The sequence below is a fragment of the Brassica napus genome, chromosome C5 (genome assembly GCF_020379485.1).
Source record: "Brassica napus cultivar Da-Ae chromosome C5, Da-Ae, whole genome shotgun sequence".
NCBI classification, from domain to species: domain Eukaryota; kingdom Viridiplantae; phylum Streptophyta; class Magnoliopsida; order Brassicales; family Brassicaceae; genus Brassica; species Brassica napus.
The window spans coordinates 15,231,524-15,250,036 of NC_063448.1; the positions used below are offsets into that span (position 1 = coordinate 15,231,524).

The window sequence follows — 18,513 nt, forward strand, 5'->3', positions numbered from 1 at the left end:
TTGTTAAAATGGTTTTTCCTCTCCCAATTTTTTTACAGATTTATAAACTCTAATAGAAGGAGATAAAAGAGAAGAATATCACCTAACTAATATTATTATACACATGTACATGTGACTGAAACAGAAGTTGATATGTTTGAATTAGAACCCAGCAGTGTCCAAACGTTTTCCATCTACATACACGCAAGATCTCCCTCCCCCTTTTTCATCTTTCCTTCTATTTTTTTTTTCTTTCAGCTAATGTGAAATTAATCAAATTGAAGAAAAATACAAATAAATAAACCCGTATAATCAAATGATAAATATATCATTTCTTTCCCCGAAATTCCCAGTTCTCCTTAATAAATCATAGTTTAACGAGGGTAGAAAGTGCCAAACAATTATCAGCCATTTTATACAAAACGCCTGCTGATTTATAGAAGACGCTAACGCTAACCTCACCAGTTTCCTTCATTGCATCGCTGCAAGTATCGTAGTCAGTCAACGCAGCGCTAAGGTTAATGTTGAGGCTAAAACCATCATTCCCCTGAATATTCTTAAGGGCCTTGTCCAAGTTGTCAAACGCGCTACCGAAGGTGGACAAACAAACCGCAACTCCTCCGTCGCCTTTCGGCTCTTTCTTGGCCATATCTTTGGCTTGCATGGTCCGCTTCATTAGCTCTTTTATGGCCATATCCGTCGCTGCGTTGACATTCGTTTGACCCTTAATCGTGCGTCTGCATAATTTTGGATAATCCGCCACAGTGCAGGGGTCACCGAGAGAAAGCTTCAACGCTTGGCTTGAGGCAACGAGAAGGAGGAAGGTCGTCCCGAGGAGGGTCATAAGGAGATTGATTGACATTGTGCGTGTAGTATAAACACGGAAACGTATATATATTGTATGAGTATATGTATATATATATATACGTTCTTGTGTTTATGCTTGAACAACCGATTAGGTTTCATGAAGAGGAAGGACTTGAGTTTATATATGCGCATGCTAAAAAATGTTTATATTTAGTAAGATTTTGAGTGAATTGACACCGGTGAATTAGACAATAACAGGTCTATTTTGGTATGTTTGTTAGTTTAGGTATGGTTATGGTTATTGTTTTCTTGTTCTATTTAGGGTGAAAAATAAAGATTTGTTTAGCATAAATGGAGCTTTTTTCTGTGAAACTGAGTTGAGTTTCAGTTACATATACAGTGTTATATATCAGTAACAAATCACGTGGTAAATGATAAGATAAGAGATGGATCTTTCTGGATTATAGACGGCTAACTGTTAGGATATTAATCCAACCTTGTGCTTATGGAACTCAACGATCAATTTGATAACAAACTCTGTTCTTGGTTTTATTAACTTTAAAGGTTTTCTTTAGAACACAATATAGATCACAAGACAACTCTTATGCAAAGCCTAACTTGTTCTTTTATCTATTGTATTCTCTTTGTATCGGATGATCCTAAAAGCTATGACTTCCTCCCTATTTATAGTCCTCAGACTTTCCTATTACCAATTGTCGTAGCAATTTAGTTTAACCGACATGATAACGTGAAAAGGAAAACTAACGTTTTTCCTTTATTGTGCAGGTATAGTTTATTGGGCTGAGATTGAGTTTGGCCCATCTTCTTACAATCTCCACCTTGTGGCCCAACTAACTTCACCTCTTCTCGTTCCTTCCTGGATGAGATCGTCAACACACACAAATGGTGGCTCGAGCTCTTGCTTGTGCGATTCGATAACCTGATCTGGTGAAAGCTTAGCCAAGTTTCTCCGGTGTTCCTCTCTATTGCCAAAAGTCTCCACCTGCAACTCGTCTTTGCGGTGTTACATCTTCTCCTCGAAGCGGTGAGGAAGCTTATCGGCGAATCTCCTTCGCCGTAGCTCCGATGTAGCTCGTACGCCGCTACCTCTTCTTCACTCGTCTTTGATTTCTGTTACTCGAGATCGATTCTACTCCCAGATCCTCAGCTCTCTCCCTTCACTCAAATTAACTGATCATCAACTACTCCCTTTGGGTAAGAGACCTGTAATCACTTTTAAAAGAAGCTCGCGAGTTTTTCTTTTTCCTTGGTGATTTACGAATTTTTGTCTTGTATGTTGTAGGCGATGAATGATTTGTTCAATCTTGCCAGTTTACTGCAGCACTCTGGTAAGATTCTTCAACTTTGAGTTTACTTGAAATGGTAGTATAAGTCTCTGTGTCGGTTTGTATCATGTGGTCTCTTAGAAGCTTTGTTCTTACATATGTCCCCCTTCAACTCTTGATAAAAGTTATTGTCTTTATGGTAGCTGTTAAAGACTATGTCTTATGAACAATATCTTGCTTCTGTTTCAGCTGAGATACTCGTCTCCCTTCAGCCTCCATAGCTGTTTAAGACGTTCTCTCCACGTAGTCATCTTCCTTAAGCCAATGTTTCTTCATTGAGCTTTGTCATCCGTTCCTAACACCTTTTCTTTAGCTACTCCACCTTGAGCTAAAGATCCCCATGCCTCGCCTCTCCTTCCCACAGGTAACGTATCCCTAAACTTTCAAAGTTTCTTCATTGTTGCTAAGAAGTAACCGGAGCACTAACTCAACACTTCTTCTGTGGCGAGGTTGCAACAATGACGTTACCTGTGGCGCCTAGCTCTTTTAGGCGACGTTCAAGAGATCACAACAGAGATCAAACTTAGGCCCGGGTAAGGCTTTCGTTAAGAAATCTACTGGATTCTTGCTAGTATGGATCTTAGATAGGTGAACCTTGCCTTTTGCTACAACGTCTCTGATAAAATGGTATTTAGTGTTTATGTGTTTAGTTCTTTCGTGATGAACATGATTCTTTGCTAGGGCTATAGCACTTTGTGAATCACAGTGAATCTTAACACTTTCTTGTTCAAAACCTAACTCTGCACATATTCTTCTCAACCATATGGCTTCTTTCGCGGCTGCGGTAAGCGCCATGTACTCTGCTTCAGTTGTCGAAAGAGCTACCACGTCTTGTAAGCTCGATTTCCAACTAACTGTGTTACCCCAAACTTGAAACACGAATCCAGTAACTGATCTCCTTCGGTCGAGGTCAGTTGCATAATCAGAGTCACAAAATCCTTCAATACTAAACTTTGAGTGCTTAGTAAACGTGAGACTTCTTCTTGTAGCACCTTTTAGATATCGTAGAACCCACTTTTTGGCTGACCAATGTTCTCTTCCTGGTTCTGACATGAAACGGCTTACGAGTCCTACCGTGAAGCCCAGATCAGGTCTTGAACCAACCATTGCGTATATGAGACTGCCCACCGAGCTTGCATACGGTATGTTCTCCATGTGCCTTCCTTCTTCTTCCTTTTGGTCTTTAGTAAGACTTTTCAGTTTGAACTGAGTTGAGGTTGGCGTAGTCACTTCCTTAGCTTCAGACATTCCAAACGAATTTAGAACTTTCTCCAAGTAGTTCTCTTGCGATAATACTAAAGTTCCCTTTGTTCTGTCTCTTATGATATCCATTCCCAATATCCTTGAAGCTTTTCCTAAGTCTTTCATCTCAAACTCTTTATTCAAACTTTCCTTGACACTTCTGATTTCTTGTTTATCTCCTGAAGCTATCAGCATATCGTCGACGTATAGAAGTAGATACACGGCTTGTTCTGTGTTCACGTTTCTCATGTAAACACATGGGTCTTCTTTGCTTCTTACAAACCGCTGGCTTTTCATGAAACAGTCAAACTTGAGATTCCACTGCTTTGGAGATTGTTTCAATCCATATAGTGACTTCTTTAGTAAACAAACTTTATTTTCATCTCCTTTCTTTATGAATCCTTCCGGTTGATTCATTAGAATTCTTTCTTCCAAGCCTCCATGAAGAAAAGTTGTTTTAACGTCCATCTGCTCCAGCTCATAATCTTTATTGACCACGAGAGATAACATCAATTTGATCGACACATGCTTCACTACAGGTGAAAACACTTCATTGTAGTCGATCCCCTCCTTTTGAGAAAATCCCTGAGCCACCAATCTGCCTTTATACCTCGGATCTATGACTCCAGGTATTCCAGGTTTTAACTTGAAGATCCACTTGCTGCCTATGACTTTTGCATTCTCAGGTCTTTCAATGAGCGTCCAAGTACGAGCTCTTAGAAGAGAATCCATCTCCTCTCCTGCAGCATTCTTCCAAAACTTGCTCTTCTTACTCATCATGGCTTCTTTATATGACTTTGGCTCGTCGATTTCAATCTCTTCAGAGACAGCTAAAGCGTAAGCTGTGAAATCAGAGTCTTCGAACCTAGAAGGTGGTTTGATTGTCCTTCGAACTCTGTCTCGTGCAAGCATATATCCATCGAGTTCTGGTTCTACTTCTGAGTCTTTACCTTTTTCTACAGAACTGGTTTCTTCTGAGCTTTCTGATTCTTCTGCTTCAGAAGCTCCACCTTGAACCAATGGTTCTTCGGTTTTACTTGTAGGTAGTGTAGGGCCTTCTATTAGGTTTTCTTTAAACGTCACTCTTTTGGTTTTCTTCTTTTCTGATTCTACATCTTCTCGATGGGTCACTGTGTGCTTAAACATCTCTTCCTCATTAAACACTACATTCCTACTAGTGACACATATTCTCTCTTCAGACAGCCACACTCGATATCCTTTTACCCCGAATGGGTAACCTAAGAAAACGCCTTTTACGGCCCTAGGACTTGTCTTTACCTGAATCGTATGAACATAGGCAGAGCAGCCGAAACTCCTTAAGTGATTCAACTCAGGTTTTACACCTGACCATACTTCTTCCGGTAAGCGGCATTCTATGGCAGAACTTGGTGATCGGTTAACAATGTAGACCGCTGTTGATGCAGCTTCAGCCCAGAAGTCTTCGCCTAACCCAGATTCTGCGAGCATGCATCTCACCTTCTCCATGATTGTCCTGTTCATTCTTTCAGACACAATGTTTTGTTGTGGCGTGTATGGACAAGTCTTGTTCTTTTGATACCAGAGTCTTTGCATAGTTTGTCAAATTGTTTATTGCAAAACTCTAACCCGTTGTCTGTCCTAAGACACTTGATTTTCTTCCCTGTGCTGTTCTCCACGGCTTCCTTCCATTCTTTGAATTTGCTGAAGGCTTCATCTTTAGATTTTAGGAAATAAATCCCAACCTTTCGAGAATAATCATCTATGAAGCTTATAAAGTACTTGCATCCTCTTAGACTCTCAGGGCTTGATGGCGCGCCCCATAGGTCAGAATGTATGTACTCCAAAACACCTTTTGACGTGTGTTTAGCCGCTGGAAAACTTTGTTTGTGAGACTTTCCCATAACACAGGTCTCACAAAACTCTAGTTTATCCACTTCTTTATTGAACAAGTATCCATCCTTCACGGCCACATTCAGATTCTTTAAGCTCATATGTTCCAGACGTGAGTGCCATATCTTTGTCTTGTCAGTTTCTGCCCTTGACACATTCGCTTCTCCTTTCATAATTGTTCCTTGCAAGTAATACAATCATTCATGGTACTTACCGGATAAAATCTCTTTCCCATCTTTGAAGAAATGTATTAAGAAGTCTTCTCCTTCGTATTTGCAACCTGCTCGTTCTAGCATCCCGTAGGATATTAGATTCCTGCTCATATTAGGCATATATCTTACATCTGTAAGAATAACCACGGTTCCGTCGGGTCTCACGATCCTGATCTTGCCAATCCCTTTGACGTCGCAGTGAGTGTTGTTTGCCATCAGAACTTTTCCTCCTTGAAATTTTACTAGGTCAAACAGAACATCTTTGTTGGGTGTGATATGGAAAGAACAACCGGAATCCAAGACCCATTCTGAACTGGCGTCGTGTGTACTAATTGTTAGTACAAATGGCTGGTTAGGCTCTTCAGCTACATTGGCAGCTATATGCGTTTTCTTCTCTGGACATTCCCGCTTCCAATGTCCTTCCTTCCCGCATGTCCAGCATCCTTTGTTGTTCTTATCGTATCTTGGCTTTGATTTAGATCGTCTGTGCCTGCTCTTAGATCTGCCTTTACCGTTTCGGTTTCCACCCTTGTTAGATGATCTTCCCCTGTCTTCTACGTATAGCCATTCATCTTGTGATTTTGAAAGCTTTCCACTTTCAAGTAACTCTCGTTCCTTTGACCTTGCGGCACCTGTCACTTCATTGATCTTGAGAGTGTCTCTGCCATATTTGAGAGTTTCCTTAAGATGATCATACATACGCGGCATTGAGTTTAGTAACAGGATAGCTTGAACTTCTTCTGAGACATCCACGTTCAAGTTACTTAGGTCTGCTACTAACTTTAGAAAATCATCAACGTTTGTATCTATCCCCTTAGAATCGTTCATCTTGAACGTGTAGAACTTATGTTGCAAGTAGATACGATTCGGCAAAGAGGTTTCTGTGTACAGCGTGTTTAATGCGGTCCACATTGCAGCAGCGTTTTCACAATGGCTGATCTTCCGTAGAACTTGGTTACCTACGTTGACGATGATGAGGTCTTTAGCCTTCTCCGACTTTCCAAGTTTATCAGGGTCGATCTTTGAGCTTGAATCTGTAGTTCCATCTCCTGTGACCTTCGTATCTCCTTATGCTTCCTCTTTAGGCGGATCCAACAGAAGGACTCATCAGTTAGGATGTCCTTTAGCCCCAGGACTCCAAAGTGAGCCATCATACGAACTTTCCACAACGAGAAATCTCCGGTTATGTCGAACCTATCAATTTCGATCCTCGTTTTCCCCATCCCTTAAGCACCTGCAATCTAACCTGGATTGCTCTGATACCACTTGTTAGGATATTAATCCAACCTTGTGCTTATGGAACTCAACGATCAATTTGATAACAAACTCTGTTCTTGGTTTTATTAACTTTGAAGGTTTCTTTAGAACACAATATAGATCACAAGACAACTCTTATGCAAAGCCTAACTTGTTCTTTCTATCTATTGTATTCTCTTTGTATCGGATGATCCTAAAAGCTATGACTTCCTCCCTATTTATAGTCACCAGACTTTCCTATTACCAATTGCCTTAGCAGTTTAGTTTAACCGACATGATAACGTGAAAAGGAAAACTAATGTCTTTCCTTTATTGTGCAGGTATAGCTTATTGGGCTGAGATTGAGTTTGGCCCATCTTCTCACACTAACAAACAAAGAATGTTACTACAAACAAGACTAATATGAAGAGTGTGAATTTTGTGCTAGGTTCTTGGAGTTGAAGTGTCATCTCAATGCTATTCGTTTATCTCACAACGACCATATTTTCCATGAAATACCGATAAACTCATAATGGCCAGCTTCTAAACAAGAGCCTCTAGTTCTTCTAACAATTCGATTTCGAACTTCCAATCATCCCTTCACGAATGGTAAAAGAAGTTTCAGTATATTGAACATTATGAAAATACAACGTGATATAAAATAAAGTGGCATAAAAAAAAAATAATAAAGTGGCATATGGTATTGAATAGTGTCGGCCGCTGATTAACGGATCATGTTTGTTTTTGTTTCCAATTACACGGATTGGGTCAAATCTAGTTACAGTTTAGTTACTGGGCCGAGATTGTCCGAATAATAATTATGAGAACCAACTTAAAATTTAATCGGCCTAATAATAATTTGAGAGCCCAACTAATTTTAAGCAAAAAATATGGCGAGTGGATGTAGTAAACGATGAATCATTCCACAAGTTTCCAAATCCTTAGAGCTTAGAAGAGACCAGAGTAGTTTATTATTGTTATTATTATTATAAATATAACCCTTTTATTCACCGATAATAATAGTTACAAAGCATTGATGGGCTTGTCCCTTTGTCCTTTCCTACATGTGACCGAGTAAATAAACCATTCATGTACCATTTTTTTCTTTTGTCGGCATAGCAAAAGCAGAATTTTTACGAAGGAAACATGTCACTAACACCTCCATTTCTTTTCTTTTTAATCCAACGTTAAATACCATAACTTTCATTCCTCGGTAAAGAATGATCCACTAGAGTCGTCCATCATCGCAAAAGGCATGTTCTCTGACGGCTTCCAATGACGTTTTCTTTGGTTTATAAACCAATTGTTGATCTGTTTCTGGTCTAAACCCGTTGCATCAGCTAAAGCTATCTTATCCCCTTCCTGTACACATTCACATGATATTCTATCACCACCACTAATTAAATATATAATTGTAATTATGGTTAGTGTGTTTATGGCTTACAGTAGGGTAAGGCCACTTATAATGAACATTCCACCAATCAAGAAGAGCTTGTCTTGCTTCTTTTGGTAGCTTTCCTTTCTTTTTCTTCTTTGAAAACTCCAGCTTTAAAGAACTTATACGGCTCCCGAATTTACGCAGCAGTCTGTCCTTGAGATCACGATCTTCGCATATTTGTTTCCCGTCCTGTAATATCTCATCGCCTCCATTCAGTTCCTCGTCGGATGAAACTGCACCATCTTCCGCACATGCAAAATTGAAAGTCAAATCAGTAGCTTTTATGCCGTTAGAATGAAGTGAAACATATATCACATGCACGTCGATATTAATGGTTAGAAAAAGTTAGTAGAAAACAGAAGGAAAACCACGAACATGGAATCAAATAAAAATAATAACTCTACAGTTAGAGAGCTGGCTTCTCGGCTAAAACGGCTAAATGGCTCAATAAGCAGAGAGGGCAAAACTGGAAAAGAAGAGAGAACTTCGAGGGTGCACACGATTGTTGAGGGCAGCATTCAAAACAAAGCCGCCGCAGTGAATAGTTACCTCCATTGTCATTGTGTCAGTAGAGAGGACTAATAGTCTTGTCTCCATGAGGACACATCCCCCACACTTGCCCTACTTTATCATCCAATTCAAAGATGACATGTGTACATACTTAATACATGTTCTGTGAACCCCCTGAATTTACGCTTCACCTCACATTTATGTTCTTCTCTCCACACAACACCCCAACACCCAAACTTCATTTTCACTTTTTTTCTCACTCTCTCTCTCTTTTTAATAAGTTAGAACATTTTATATTACATGCCCCAACGACTTTACTGACCCACTTACCCAGAGAGCTTCCTGACATCAAACTCCACCCCAAAAGATGATTCAAGAAACATTACCTGATTTCATAATAGTTTTGACTGTGTGACGGAACAATTGCGTCCGAGAAAGCAACCGTAGTTACTACCGAATTAAAAGAGTTCACTTTCAGTCAGTCATGCACTAACAAAATAGTGGACTAACCTAATCCTATTACATACACACAGTACTAGAGAAATCTAAACTATTAAAACTGAAGTACAAATTTGAAATAACTTTGACTTTTCCTAAAAAATTACAATCTCATGCCACTGAGTAATTAAGATGTATTTATTTAAAACAATATATAAATTAATTATTTTGCTGAACCATTTCCTAATCTACGCAAACTATACCAGTATGGTTCGTTGGACTTAGTCCATATATATCAAAACTATGAGTTTAACTATTCATTATTGATAGTGATCGTATTATATATCGTACTAGAAAGTTTTTATAATAAATCCAAGACCTAGCATTATACAGTAGTATCCATTTTGTGGCATATAGAGTAATTGGTTTAATCTTTAAATACATGTACTTGCAACAATCTATCAAACCGATTTAATATAGTTTGTTACAACGTTGACCACAGATTATAGTATCGGTGGCATACGAAGTCATTGGTTTAGTAATTGCAAACAAATTCTTTTCACAACATACTTGGTCTTGGTGTACAATTCAAAAATCAATTTGTATACCGAAATATCTATCAAAATTAGTTACAAAAATCTAAACTTAAAAATGTTGATCAACGAATAAAAAAAAATATCCCAAAACGAGATTATAGAAACTCAATATATATACATACCTACCACCCACGTATTAAAAGATTTCCTAATAACAATAAAAATATTTTAAATATTATAGGTTGTTCACAAAAATCTTTAACATATTAACTAATTTACTTATCTACACCTAAAATCAAACATATATATTTTCCGTGATACACTCTGTTTTAAAATTCTACCTTTTTAAATATTTTATAAAATTTATTTCCAATTATAAACTTTAAAAAAAATAATATTCCCTACAATCAATGAAAGTTTAAATATGAAATTAATTAGCTCACTAACCATGTCATCGTCCTATACATATACATTTCTTACCATCTACTCTTTTTTTGCATCCAAAACACACAATTAACATAAAAAATGCCACTAACCGAGGTTTTATTCTTCTTAAGAAAGCAATTACTGAAGAGCGTACCAGTGATCATATGATTCTATGTTTGATTAGGTTTGCTAAAATCAGCTTTTACAAAAGTATTAAAAATTCTTTTAGTTTCTTTGTGAACAAAATTCCACTTAACATTACGTTTTCTTTATGGGAAATAGGAGATGTACAAATCATAAATGCAGTTGTGACTCTCGACCCAACCATGAAAGAAGCTATTGACTTTCATCTTAATCTCATGGACTAACAAAATCTTGAAAATATTTTGCTTTAATTACAGAATGATAAACGATGATCTTCCTATTGCTCTTTGTGAGAGAAATAGTGACAAGAAGTTGATTAAGCATCAAGATAAAGATTGGAATGAGACTCAAGTCAGACCCATCTCTGAAATTTTGGCAGCAGTTGAGGTAAAATTTTAATATTTTGAGATATTTTAAAGCGGTCTTATTGTGATTAGATGATTAACATATTGTGTCCGCGAATACATATAGACCGGTTGAAATTTGAAAAAACAACCATGGAATTGTGAATTCTATCATGCATGTTTTAATTATCCAAGTTTTATTTATATAGTTAGATATTGCACTTCTAACATGTCCAAAATGTATAGGTGTAAAAATTATTAGTAATTAAATATTTTAAACTGATTTAAAATTTTACCCAAAACATCATAAAATTAATAATACGTTCAAATCATAAAATAATATATGAAAGAAATGTTAATATAAATCTGACAGGACATGGTACATTTAACACATGGATCAAATTATTATCTGTATAACTACATAGGGTACTGCAATATAGGATCTCAACAATAAAATAAACTAAATTAGTAAAAATGCAACAATTAAATTATTATGTTTTAAAATGTTTATATATATTCTAAAAGAAATACCCGCACACCTAGCTCTAGTTATATATTAAAACAAGTAATCCGCAAAAGATGAGCATTCTGCTTGTAACCCTCACTAAAGATTAATATCCAAGTTTGCGCATAGAAAATAAGTAAAAGATTTAATAATTGAACACATTACAGTCCAAAAATCTTTTCCAAAGAAGGGTAAGGCATGCACTAGGTTAAGCATAACTAGTTGAAAGTAAACTGTAACATACCTACGAAGTCATCTAATGAAATTTACTATAGAGGGCCATGTCATATTATATACAGAGAAACCATTGAAAGCAAAGCCTCAAGGCTCATATTGTATACACATACATGTGGATGAGGTTAATAGTTTAATGACAGAAAGATAGTTTGGAATTTATTACATTTTCAGCTATGCATTAACTGCTGAAAAAATAGGGTTTGACCAAAGAAGGGGTAACATGCATATAAGTAGACACGTGCAAGTAGCGTGCCTCGGAGAGACATAATACGACCCACCAAGGGAACAACGCAGCCACGGGAAATGTCGACCACTACTTACTAATATGCAAAAGAGTTGAGAAAGGCAGAGAGAAGCATGTTAAATTCGGATTTATTACGACCATCTAAATTAAAATCAATTGATAATTAATGAATTTGCTATAACCTTTTATATATTAATTAATGTTCCTTAGAATTCCCGATATAGGATATATATCCCTAATACCCCTTTTCGAGATGATGGATTTTATGGACCAGAAATCTCAGAACTTTAAGACATTTATACTCGGTCGAACGTGTCAATTACGACATTTATATCCGATCGGATAGGGTTATATTAATTAGGGGTTTTGATACCATGTTAGATTCGGATTTATTATAGACTTCTAACTTAAAACCAATTGGTAATTAATGGATTTGGCATAACTTTTTATATATTACTTAATGTCCCTTAGAATTTCCACGTAATGTCTCTTAGAATTCCCGATGTGGGATATATATCCTTAATAAAGTATAGTCACATTCTTATAGATGATTTGATTGGGGTATAGAGAACCCTATGTCTCCTTTTTCTACTTTAGTAAATCTTTAACCAAATCAAAAACAAAATCTTATGAGAGAAAGGTAAGGTGGGGTCAATGGTGGGAGATCACTAGCGGAATACACGGGAGTCCATGTGACTCTGAACCTTTAACTTTAAAGCTTATCATGCAGAATGCTCCTCTTTTCTGATCATTGCAATATTCTACTCTTCTAGATCATATATGCAAAACATCTACAATCTTGCATGCAACATTAGTAATGATAGTAATCCAAATATAAGAGAAATATCGACCCCAATAAAGCCAACAAGACACCATCCTCTCCATCAAGCTAAACGATCACTATATTAGCTAACAAAAAAGAATATGAAACTTTGTTCCACCTAATCCAGAGAAAGGACGAGACAACATGAACATGTTGCCTAAAAGTTTGTACTAGTTGTGTAACCACACCAGCTCAAAATCGCTTATAGTCCAAAAGCGGAGAAATAATAAATCTAATTTAAATCAGCTTCCGGGAACTGAGTTGAACTGAGTTGTTGTATTACTAATCTAGATTAACATGAGAGATCTTATCAAAGAAACTAGAACATCACATCTAAACCAAACCAAATATTTTTTAGTTTATGATCCATTCAGGTGCCACAAAACTGGGTTTTTCAAGAAGAAAGAAAAAAGAAGGTTAAACTCACAACTAGTTAAAAAAAAGAGAGAGATCAGATCGTTGAAAAGGCAAGATGTACTTTGAACAATTTTTAAAAAATTAATCACCAACCTGCAGTGATCTATTTATCAACCTTTTCCAGATGATTCTCTACGCAATCTCTGATTAATTAATAAAAATACGTTGAAATGTTAAGTATCAGCAGCTTTTTCCACAATAAACAATAAAACCCAAGTACAAGTTAAGCTGCATTAGAGATCTACCACATAAGGAAAACCCTGCAAAGCTGGAAAAGTCCGTTTGATTTCTTTACAGCTAGTTCGTTCAGGTGGAGTTTCAAACTAAGTTTTCGATTAAAAAAAAAGATATCCAATACATTATCAGTAATTCCAGTAATGGATCTTTTAATTTGTTAATGGCCACAAAAACGTATTCTGCAATAACTAAGAACCCTAGAACACATCAAGCAAACGCACAAAAAAATGCACTTCTCTAAAGCGTTTCATTCGTATATTAACATAAACCTAAAACACATATGTTAGTAGTATAAGTCCAACAAGACGCCAAACCCACGACATGCAGATAAGACCAGACACTTGGCAATGTCACCACTTCCGATGATCAACAAAAATCTACATGGGGTTTTTGGAACTTGAACTAGACAGAGTCAATGGTATATCAAGGAGAGACAAGAACAAATAAGAGAAAATAAGAGAGAGGAGAGACAAGGAGATCGATAGGAGAAACTATTTTAGCAAGTGTCAAACATTTAAGAAGATTGCTATATCCGTTTATATTATTATTTGAGAAATCATTAGTCCAATTATATTGTTACAAAAAAATTTATTTAATTATATATGGTACGAATTCAGAATAAATCACTAGTCCAATCAATATTATTATTAAAAAGAATTAAATATATATATATATATATATATTTTTTTTTTTTTAAATATTTATCTATATACTATTATTTGAGAAATGATTTTTTGCAATCGAGCTCTCACGTTTAAAAGTTAAAGTGGTTAAAATCTTTGTTAACTTTAATAAATAGTTATATTTTAATTAATTAATCAGTATATATAATATTTATCATATCAATCGGTTACAAAAATACTAATTTGTTTTAGAATCTTAATAATGGTTATTTTAACAATGAAATTCATTACAATGATAACTTTGAGTAAATACTCGCTACTCGATTTATAAGAATTTAAAATCAGGATTATTTCACAAGTTTCCAGTTTATAGTATAAAGAATATTTAATCTTACCTACAAAAAAACTAACCCAAGGAAAAGGATCACATGATCACATGATCACGTTACTCGGATTGACTAACAAATAAATAATTAAGTGTATTAAATATATAACTAACCATAAATCTATTATAACAATATAATTATTATTACCTATTTTCATTCATAAAAAAAAAATTTACAAAATAGTAAGACGACTCTGTAAAATTAAATTTATGAAATAGTAAGATAAATATGTGTGTATATTTATCGAGTAAACCAAGAAAATTTATCATTATCTCAATTTGTTTTTCTTTTTATGTCTTACTTCTATATTATCATAAATTTTTATTTCTTAATTTACAGTTTACTTGATTTATTTTTATTTTAGTTTTGTGTGTTTCAAATTATTTTTTTGTTGTTTCATTCATGTTGCTGGTTTTAAAAGAGAATATTTGCCTTCTTACTTTACTTCATTGAGTGAGATGATTAATATGTAGTACATTCTTATGGTCTTTTAGATTCCAATGATGTTTAAAATAATACAAAAAGAGAAACAAAAAATTAGAGAATAATGCATAAACTTTTTTTTTAATAATACATAAACTAATAAATATACAAAAGATAAATAAACAAAATTTAGTGAAAATATATCAAATTAGTTTTTAATCCAATAAAAAAATAAAAATATTCATATAATACATTTAAACCAAAATAGTAAATAATATATAAGCAACAAAATGAAAATTAACTAAAATATTAAAAATTATTGAAGCATGGCAAATAATAAATATAATATAAGTAGAATCTAAGAAAATACAAAGGTAATGTTTTCAATTTATTGTTTTTGCTTTTTTCTCATGATTTTAAAAATCTAAATTATTGATAATATATATGTTTATTCGCTTTTGTTATTTGTTGATATTTTATGAGTTGTGACTGTTTATAATGATTTCAATATCACTAGAGTTCAGTTCAATCCACAAGTATAATAAGTGTTGTATTATAAATCCTATTAAAAATTATTGAAGCATGGCAAAAAATAAATATAATATAAGTAGAATCTAAGAAAATACAAAGGTAATGTTTTCAATTTATTGTTTTTGCTTTTTTCTCATGATTTTAAAAATCTAAATTATTGATAATATATATGTTTATTCGCTTTTGTTATTTGTTGATATTTTATGAGTTGTGACTGTTTATAATGATTTCAATATCACTAGAGTTCAGTTCAATCCACAAGTATAATAAGTGTTGTATTATAAATCCAAGTTTTCTAATTTTTTTATTACTATAAAAATATTTTAATCTAAATCTACACTCCAAAAATAAAATATGAAATAAAAAACTAAAATTTATTAGGTATATAGAGTCCGGACAAAGAGCTAGCCATCATCTAGTATATATATATATATAAAAACTTGTGTTGAGAACCTAAGGAGTCTCTCAACCAATGCGAATGGCCTATAGTTCTCTAGTCCAGTGTATTCATTAAAAATAGTAGGAGTTTATGTGGTAAATGTTTTTCCTTCTGAAGACACATAAATATGGTGAAAATATTGTTATCCTTATACTCAGGGCCTACTTCTACTAATTCAAAAGTTATTTGTGACTGAGTGATCATAAAAAGTGTTTTTATAATAAAATAGTTGGTTATCCAGTAAGAGAAAAATACAGTAAACAAAGTTTTAATCATAATCTAAACGAGAGGTTAAGCAAAATAAGCTCGTGAAAACTAACAAAAAAATATTGGTAACTAAAAGGTCATGACTAGGTTTTCTGTCGATGGGTTTTCACGGGAAAAGCAACTAGTTGGAAAAAAATATACTAAAATTTCAGTACGCAACAAGACTCTGAAACGTCAAAATCAGAATCTCTACCGCAAAAGTTTAAGATCATTTTTCTTTCTGACATGGAAAGAAAAGAAAAAAGGGTATAAAGTTTTAAAAATGTATGATTTCAACAAAGATGAACAAGAAATAAAAGAGTTAGGAAAGCCCACCTCGTATGGCTACACATTATATTAAAACTGAGATAATTGCTTCCAATGCAATTAGACACTAAACCACGAACTATGGAGCAGTCCAAAGACACAAACACACAAAACATAAAGGAAAGTGGCTGTGGAGATAAAATATGTGACTCAGCTACTCAAAAATCTCCTACAAAACTTAGGGTTTTATTTTATTTTCTACTATTTTGTACCCTCACTTCAAGACCTAGGGTTCTTGAAATCATTAAGCTCCCAATCATATGAATCAAAATTATGGAAACCAGCTATATATCCTTCTTGGTTAAAGAGGTAAATTAGTATAACGAGTATATCCCGGAAAGCAGTATAAATCTCACACAACACAGAAACATCACTGAGAGACTAATTCACCAAATAAAAAAACTGAACCAGAGAGACATACCCGAAAGTCCTCTGTCAGACTCAACACCAGTGCATAGGTTCCGAAGCTGCGTCTCGATTTTGTTCAAGAAGGTCGTAGCCTCATCAAACGGCCTTGCGAGATCCGACTTATATTTCACCAATATATCGCAATACGTTTCCTGGAATCTCACCAACCCATAGATTTATCTAAGTAAAAAAAAACAAAATCCAAAAAAAAATCGAGAGAGAGTGTGAGAGAGATAGAGACCATGAATTCGTCAAGTTCAGGATCAGCTCCGAAGCAAGAAGACGACGGGACAACGTTTTGCTTATGCACATGGCTCTCCCGTTGAATCTCCTCCAGTAGACACGCTATCTCCGGCGGCGCTCCGACCTGCTTACAGTTATAAAAAAAATTAAAGAATATTATTACCAAACATATGGTTTTGTTTCTCCTTTGTCTTAACCATAAAATTATAAGAAAACAATTGATAACGATAAAAACAGTTTTGAATCCTCTCAATCTTAAACGTGATTTTTTTTCTCGATGAAAGAAAGAAGCAGCCTAGAATTCTGAAGTGATGCATTCAAGAACGATGAAGATGCTCAAAGTTCTTGAAGAGCTAATAAAACTACAAAAGTCATCCTTATGAGTACAAAAAAATCAAAAGGCAAAACATACAGAACGCAAAATCGCATGAACAGTGAACAAGCGAGTAATAAAATCACCTTCTGGCAATCGATGTAAGCCTGGAGTAACCGAGGATACAAAGGATGAGAAGCGATCTTCCCCTTGATGATACCGAGAGAGACTTTATCATCGTTTCTTGGGATCTCAGGAGCGATCGACGCAGCCTCAGACGACAAAGCGGAGGCGGCTGCTGAGAGTAGCTCGTCGGATCCGAATACATCAGAGACACGATTGTCTCCAGCGGAGGAGCAAAGCAAGGTTTGGTAATCAGAAGGAAACATGAGATTATCAGGAGACATCATAAGCACCGCCTTATCTGAGTAATCACCGTCGGTTGGATGAAAACCGTACATTCCATCCATCGCCGGTACCAACTAACGTCTTCTTTCGAGGTTCTTTTCTCTGTAGAACAACGAAATAATCGATGAAGAACTGAATGAAACCTTTGGTTTAGCAAAATTTGCGATTTTAGTACAATAATATTTTGATGGTAGTGTTGTTTTTGTGCAAGGAAGAGAAAGAGAAAGAAGGTGAAGGATTGGAGGACGCAGGGATCATATTTTCTTTTGGCAAAAAAATAAACAAATAAATAAAAGGTGATGAAAAAAATAATGAAACTGTAAATTACGAGAAAGGACAATAAGCAGCTAGCTATAGGGCTCAAGCTTGAGGCTTCTTCATGATCCTATAGCTTGAGAGTTGAGATAAGGCCTTCCCAACTTATCTGTTAATTTTTGTACATAAGGTTACGATTTATGCCAAGCCATCATTTGCACTATCAGGAAATTTGAACATGTTTTGGTTTTCAATTGAATGTGATGAGAATGTTGACGTTTTAGCTATTTCTCAACGGTTAGAAAAAAGTCAACAGAAACAGAATAAGATCAATTGATATGTTGAAATGATTTAGTATGTGGTTAAGTCTTGGTTTAATTGTAAAATCCTGATTTATGAGCCATATGGCGATATATGTAAAGATGATTTTTAAAAAATGATTTTCTGAATTATATATGTGTTTTTATTTTTTCCATCATTTTTTATCAAGAAATGTTAGAAAGGGTGTTTGAGATGAGAAAATTTTACAATTAATGATCTATCAACTGTAATTTTAGTACGGGAGAAAGTAAATCTGGGCATATTTATCTTGACTGGAAAAATTAATCCGAATCAAAACGAAAACTATGTTTGGCTCGTGCTCGGATCCTATCAATTATTTCTATATTTCTAGAACCAAAAATTAAAATCGAACTGAATCAAACCGAAAATCAAATGGATATCCAAATTATATAATATAGTCTATATACTTATAATATTAATTATATTTACTTTTACAATAATAAAATAATTTTAAAATATTTATCATACACCGAAATACAAAAATAAATTACCAAGATACTTTTTATCCGAAATATTTAAACTATCCGAATTATTCGACTTTTTTTCCAAACCATCACACCCCCCCCCCCCCCCCCCCAA

At 34.8% G+C, this 18,513-nt stretch overlaps 2 protein-coding genes across 4 annotated transcripts; both read right to left on the minus strand.

Annotated features, from left to right (window-relative positions):
• Positions 1-944, minus strand: LOC125587793 (pectinesterase inhibitor 1-like). Its single transcript, XM_048758977.1, has one exon. It carries the CDS (start codon positions 839-841, stop codon positions 347-349), a length of 495 nt encoding a protein of 164 aa, XP_048614934.1. The 5' UTR covers positions 842-944; the 3' UTR covers positions 1-346.
• Positions 945-7,674: 6,730 nt separating this feature from the next.
• Positions 7,675-17,617, minus strand: LOC106420956 (homeobox protein knotted-1-like 6). 3 transcript variants are annotated; one of them, XM_022703711.2, is made up of 5 exons: positions 17,076-17,617; positions 16,615-16,740; positions 16,387-16,525; positions 8,136-8,362; positions 7,675-8,053 (listed from the first exon to the last, which is right to left on the minus strand). In XM_022703711.2, exons 1-5 carry the CDS (start codon positions 17,397-17,399, stop codon positions 7,895-7,897), a joined length of 975 nt encoding a protein of 324 aa, XP_022559432.1. In that variant the 5' UTR covers positions 17,400-17,617; the 3' UTR covers positions 7,675-7,894. The 3 variants fall into 3 exon arrangements, with proteins under 3 accessions (XP_022559432.1, XP_013717242.1, XP_013717243.1); XM_013861788.3 differs by having other exon boundaries at positions 8,136-8,374; XM_013861789.3 differs by having other exon boundaries at positions 8,136-8,371; positions 17,076-17,609.
• Between the last annotated feature and the right edge of the window lie 896 nt (positions 17,618-18,513).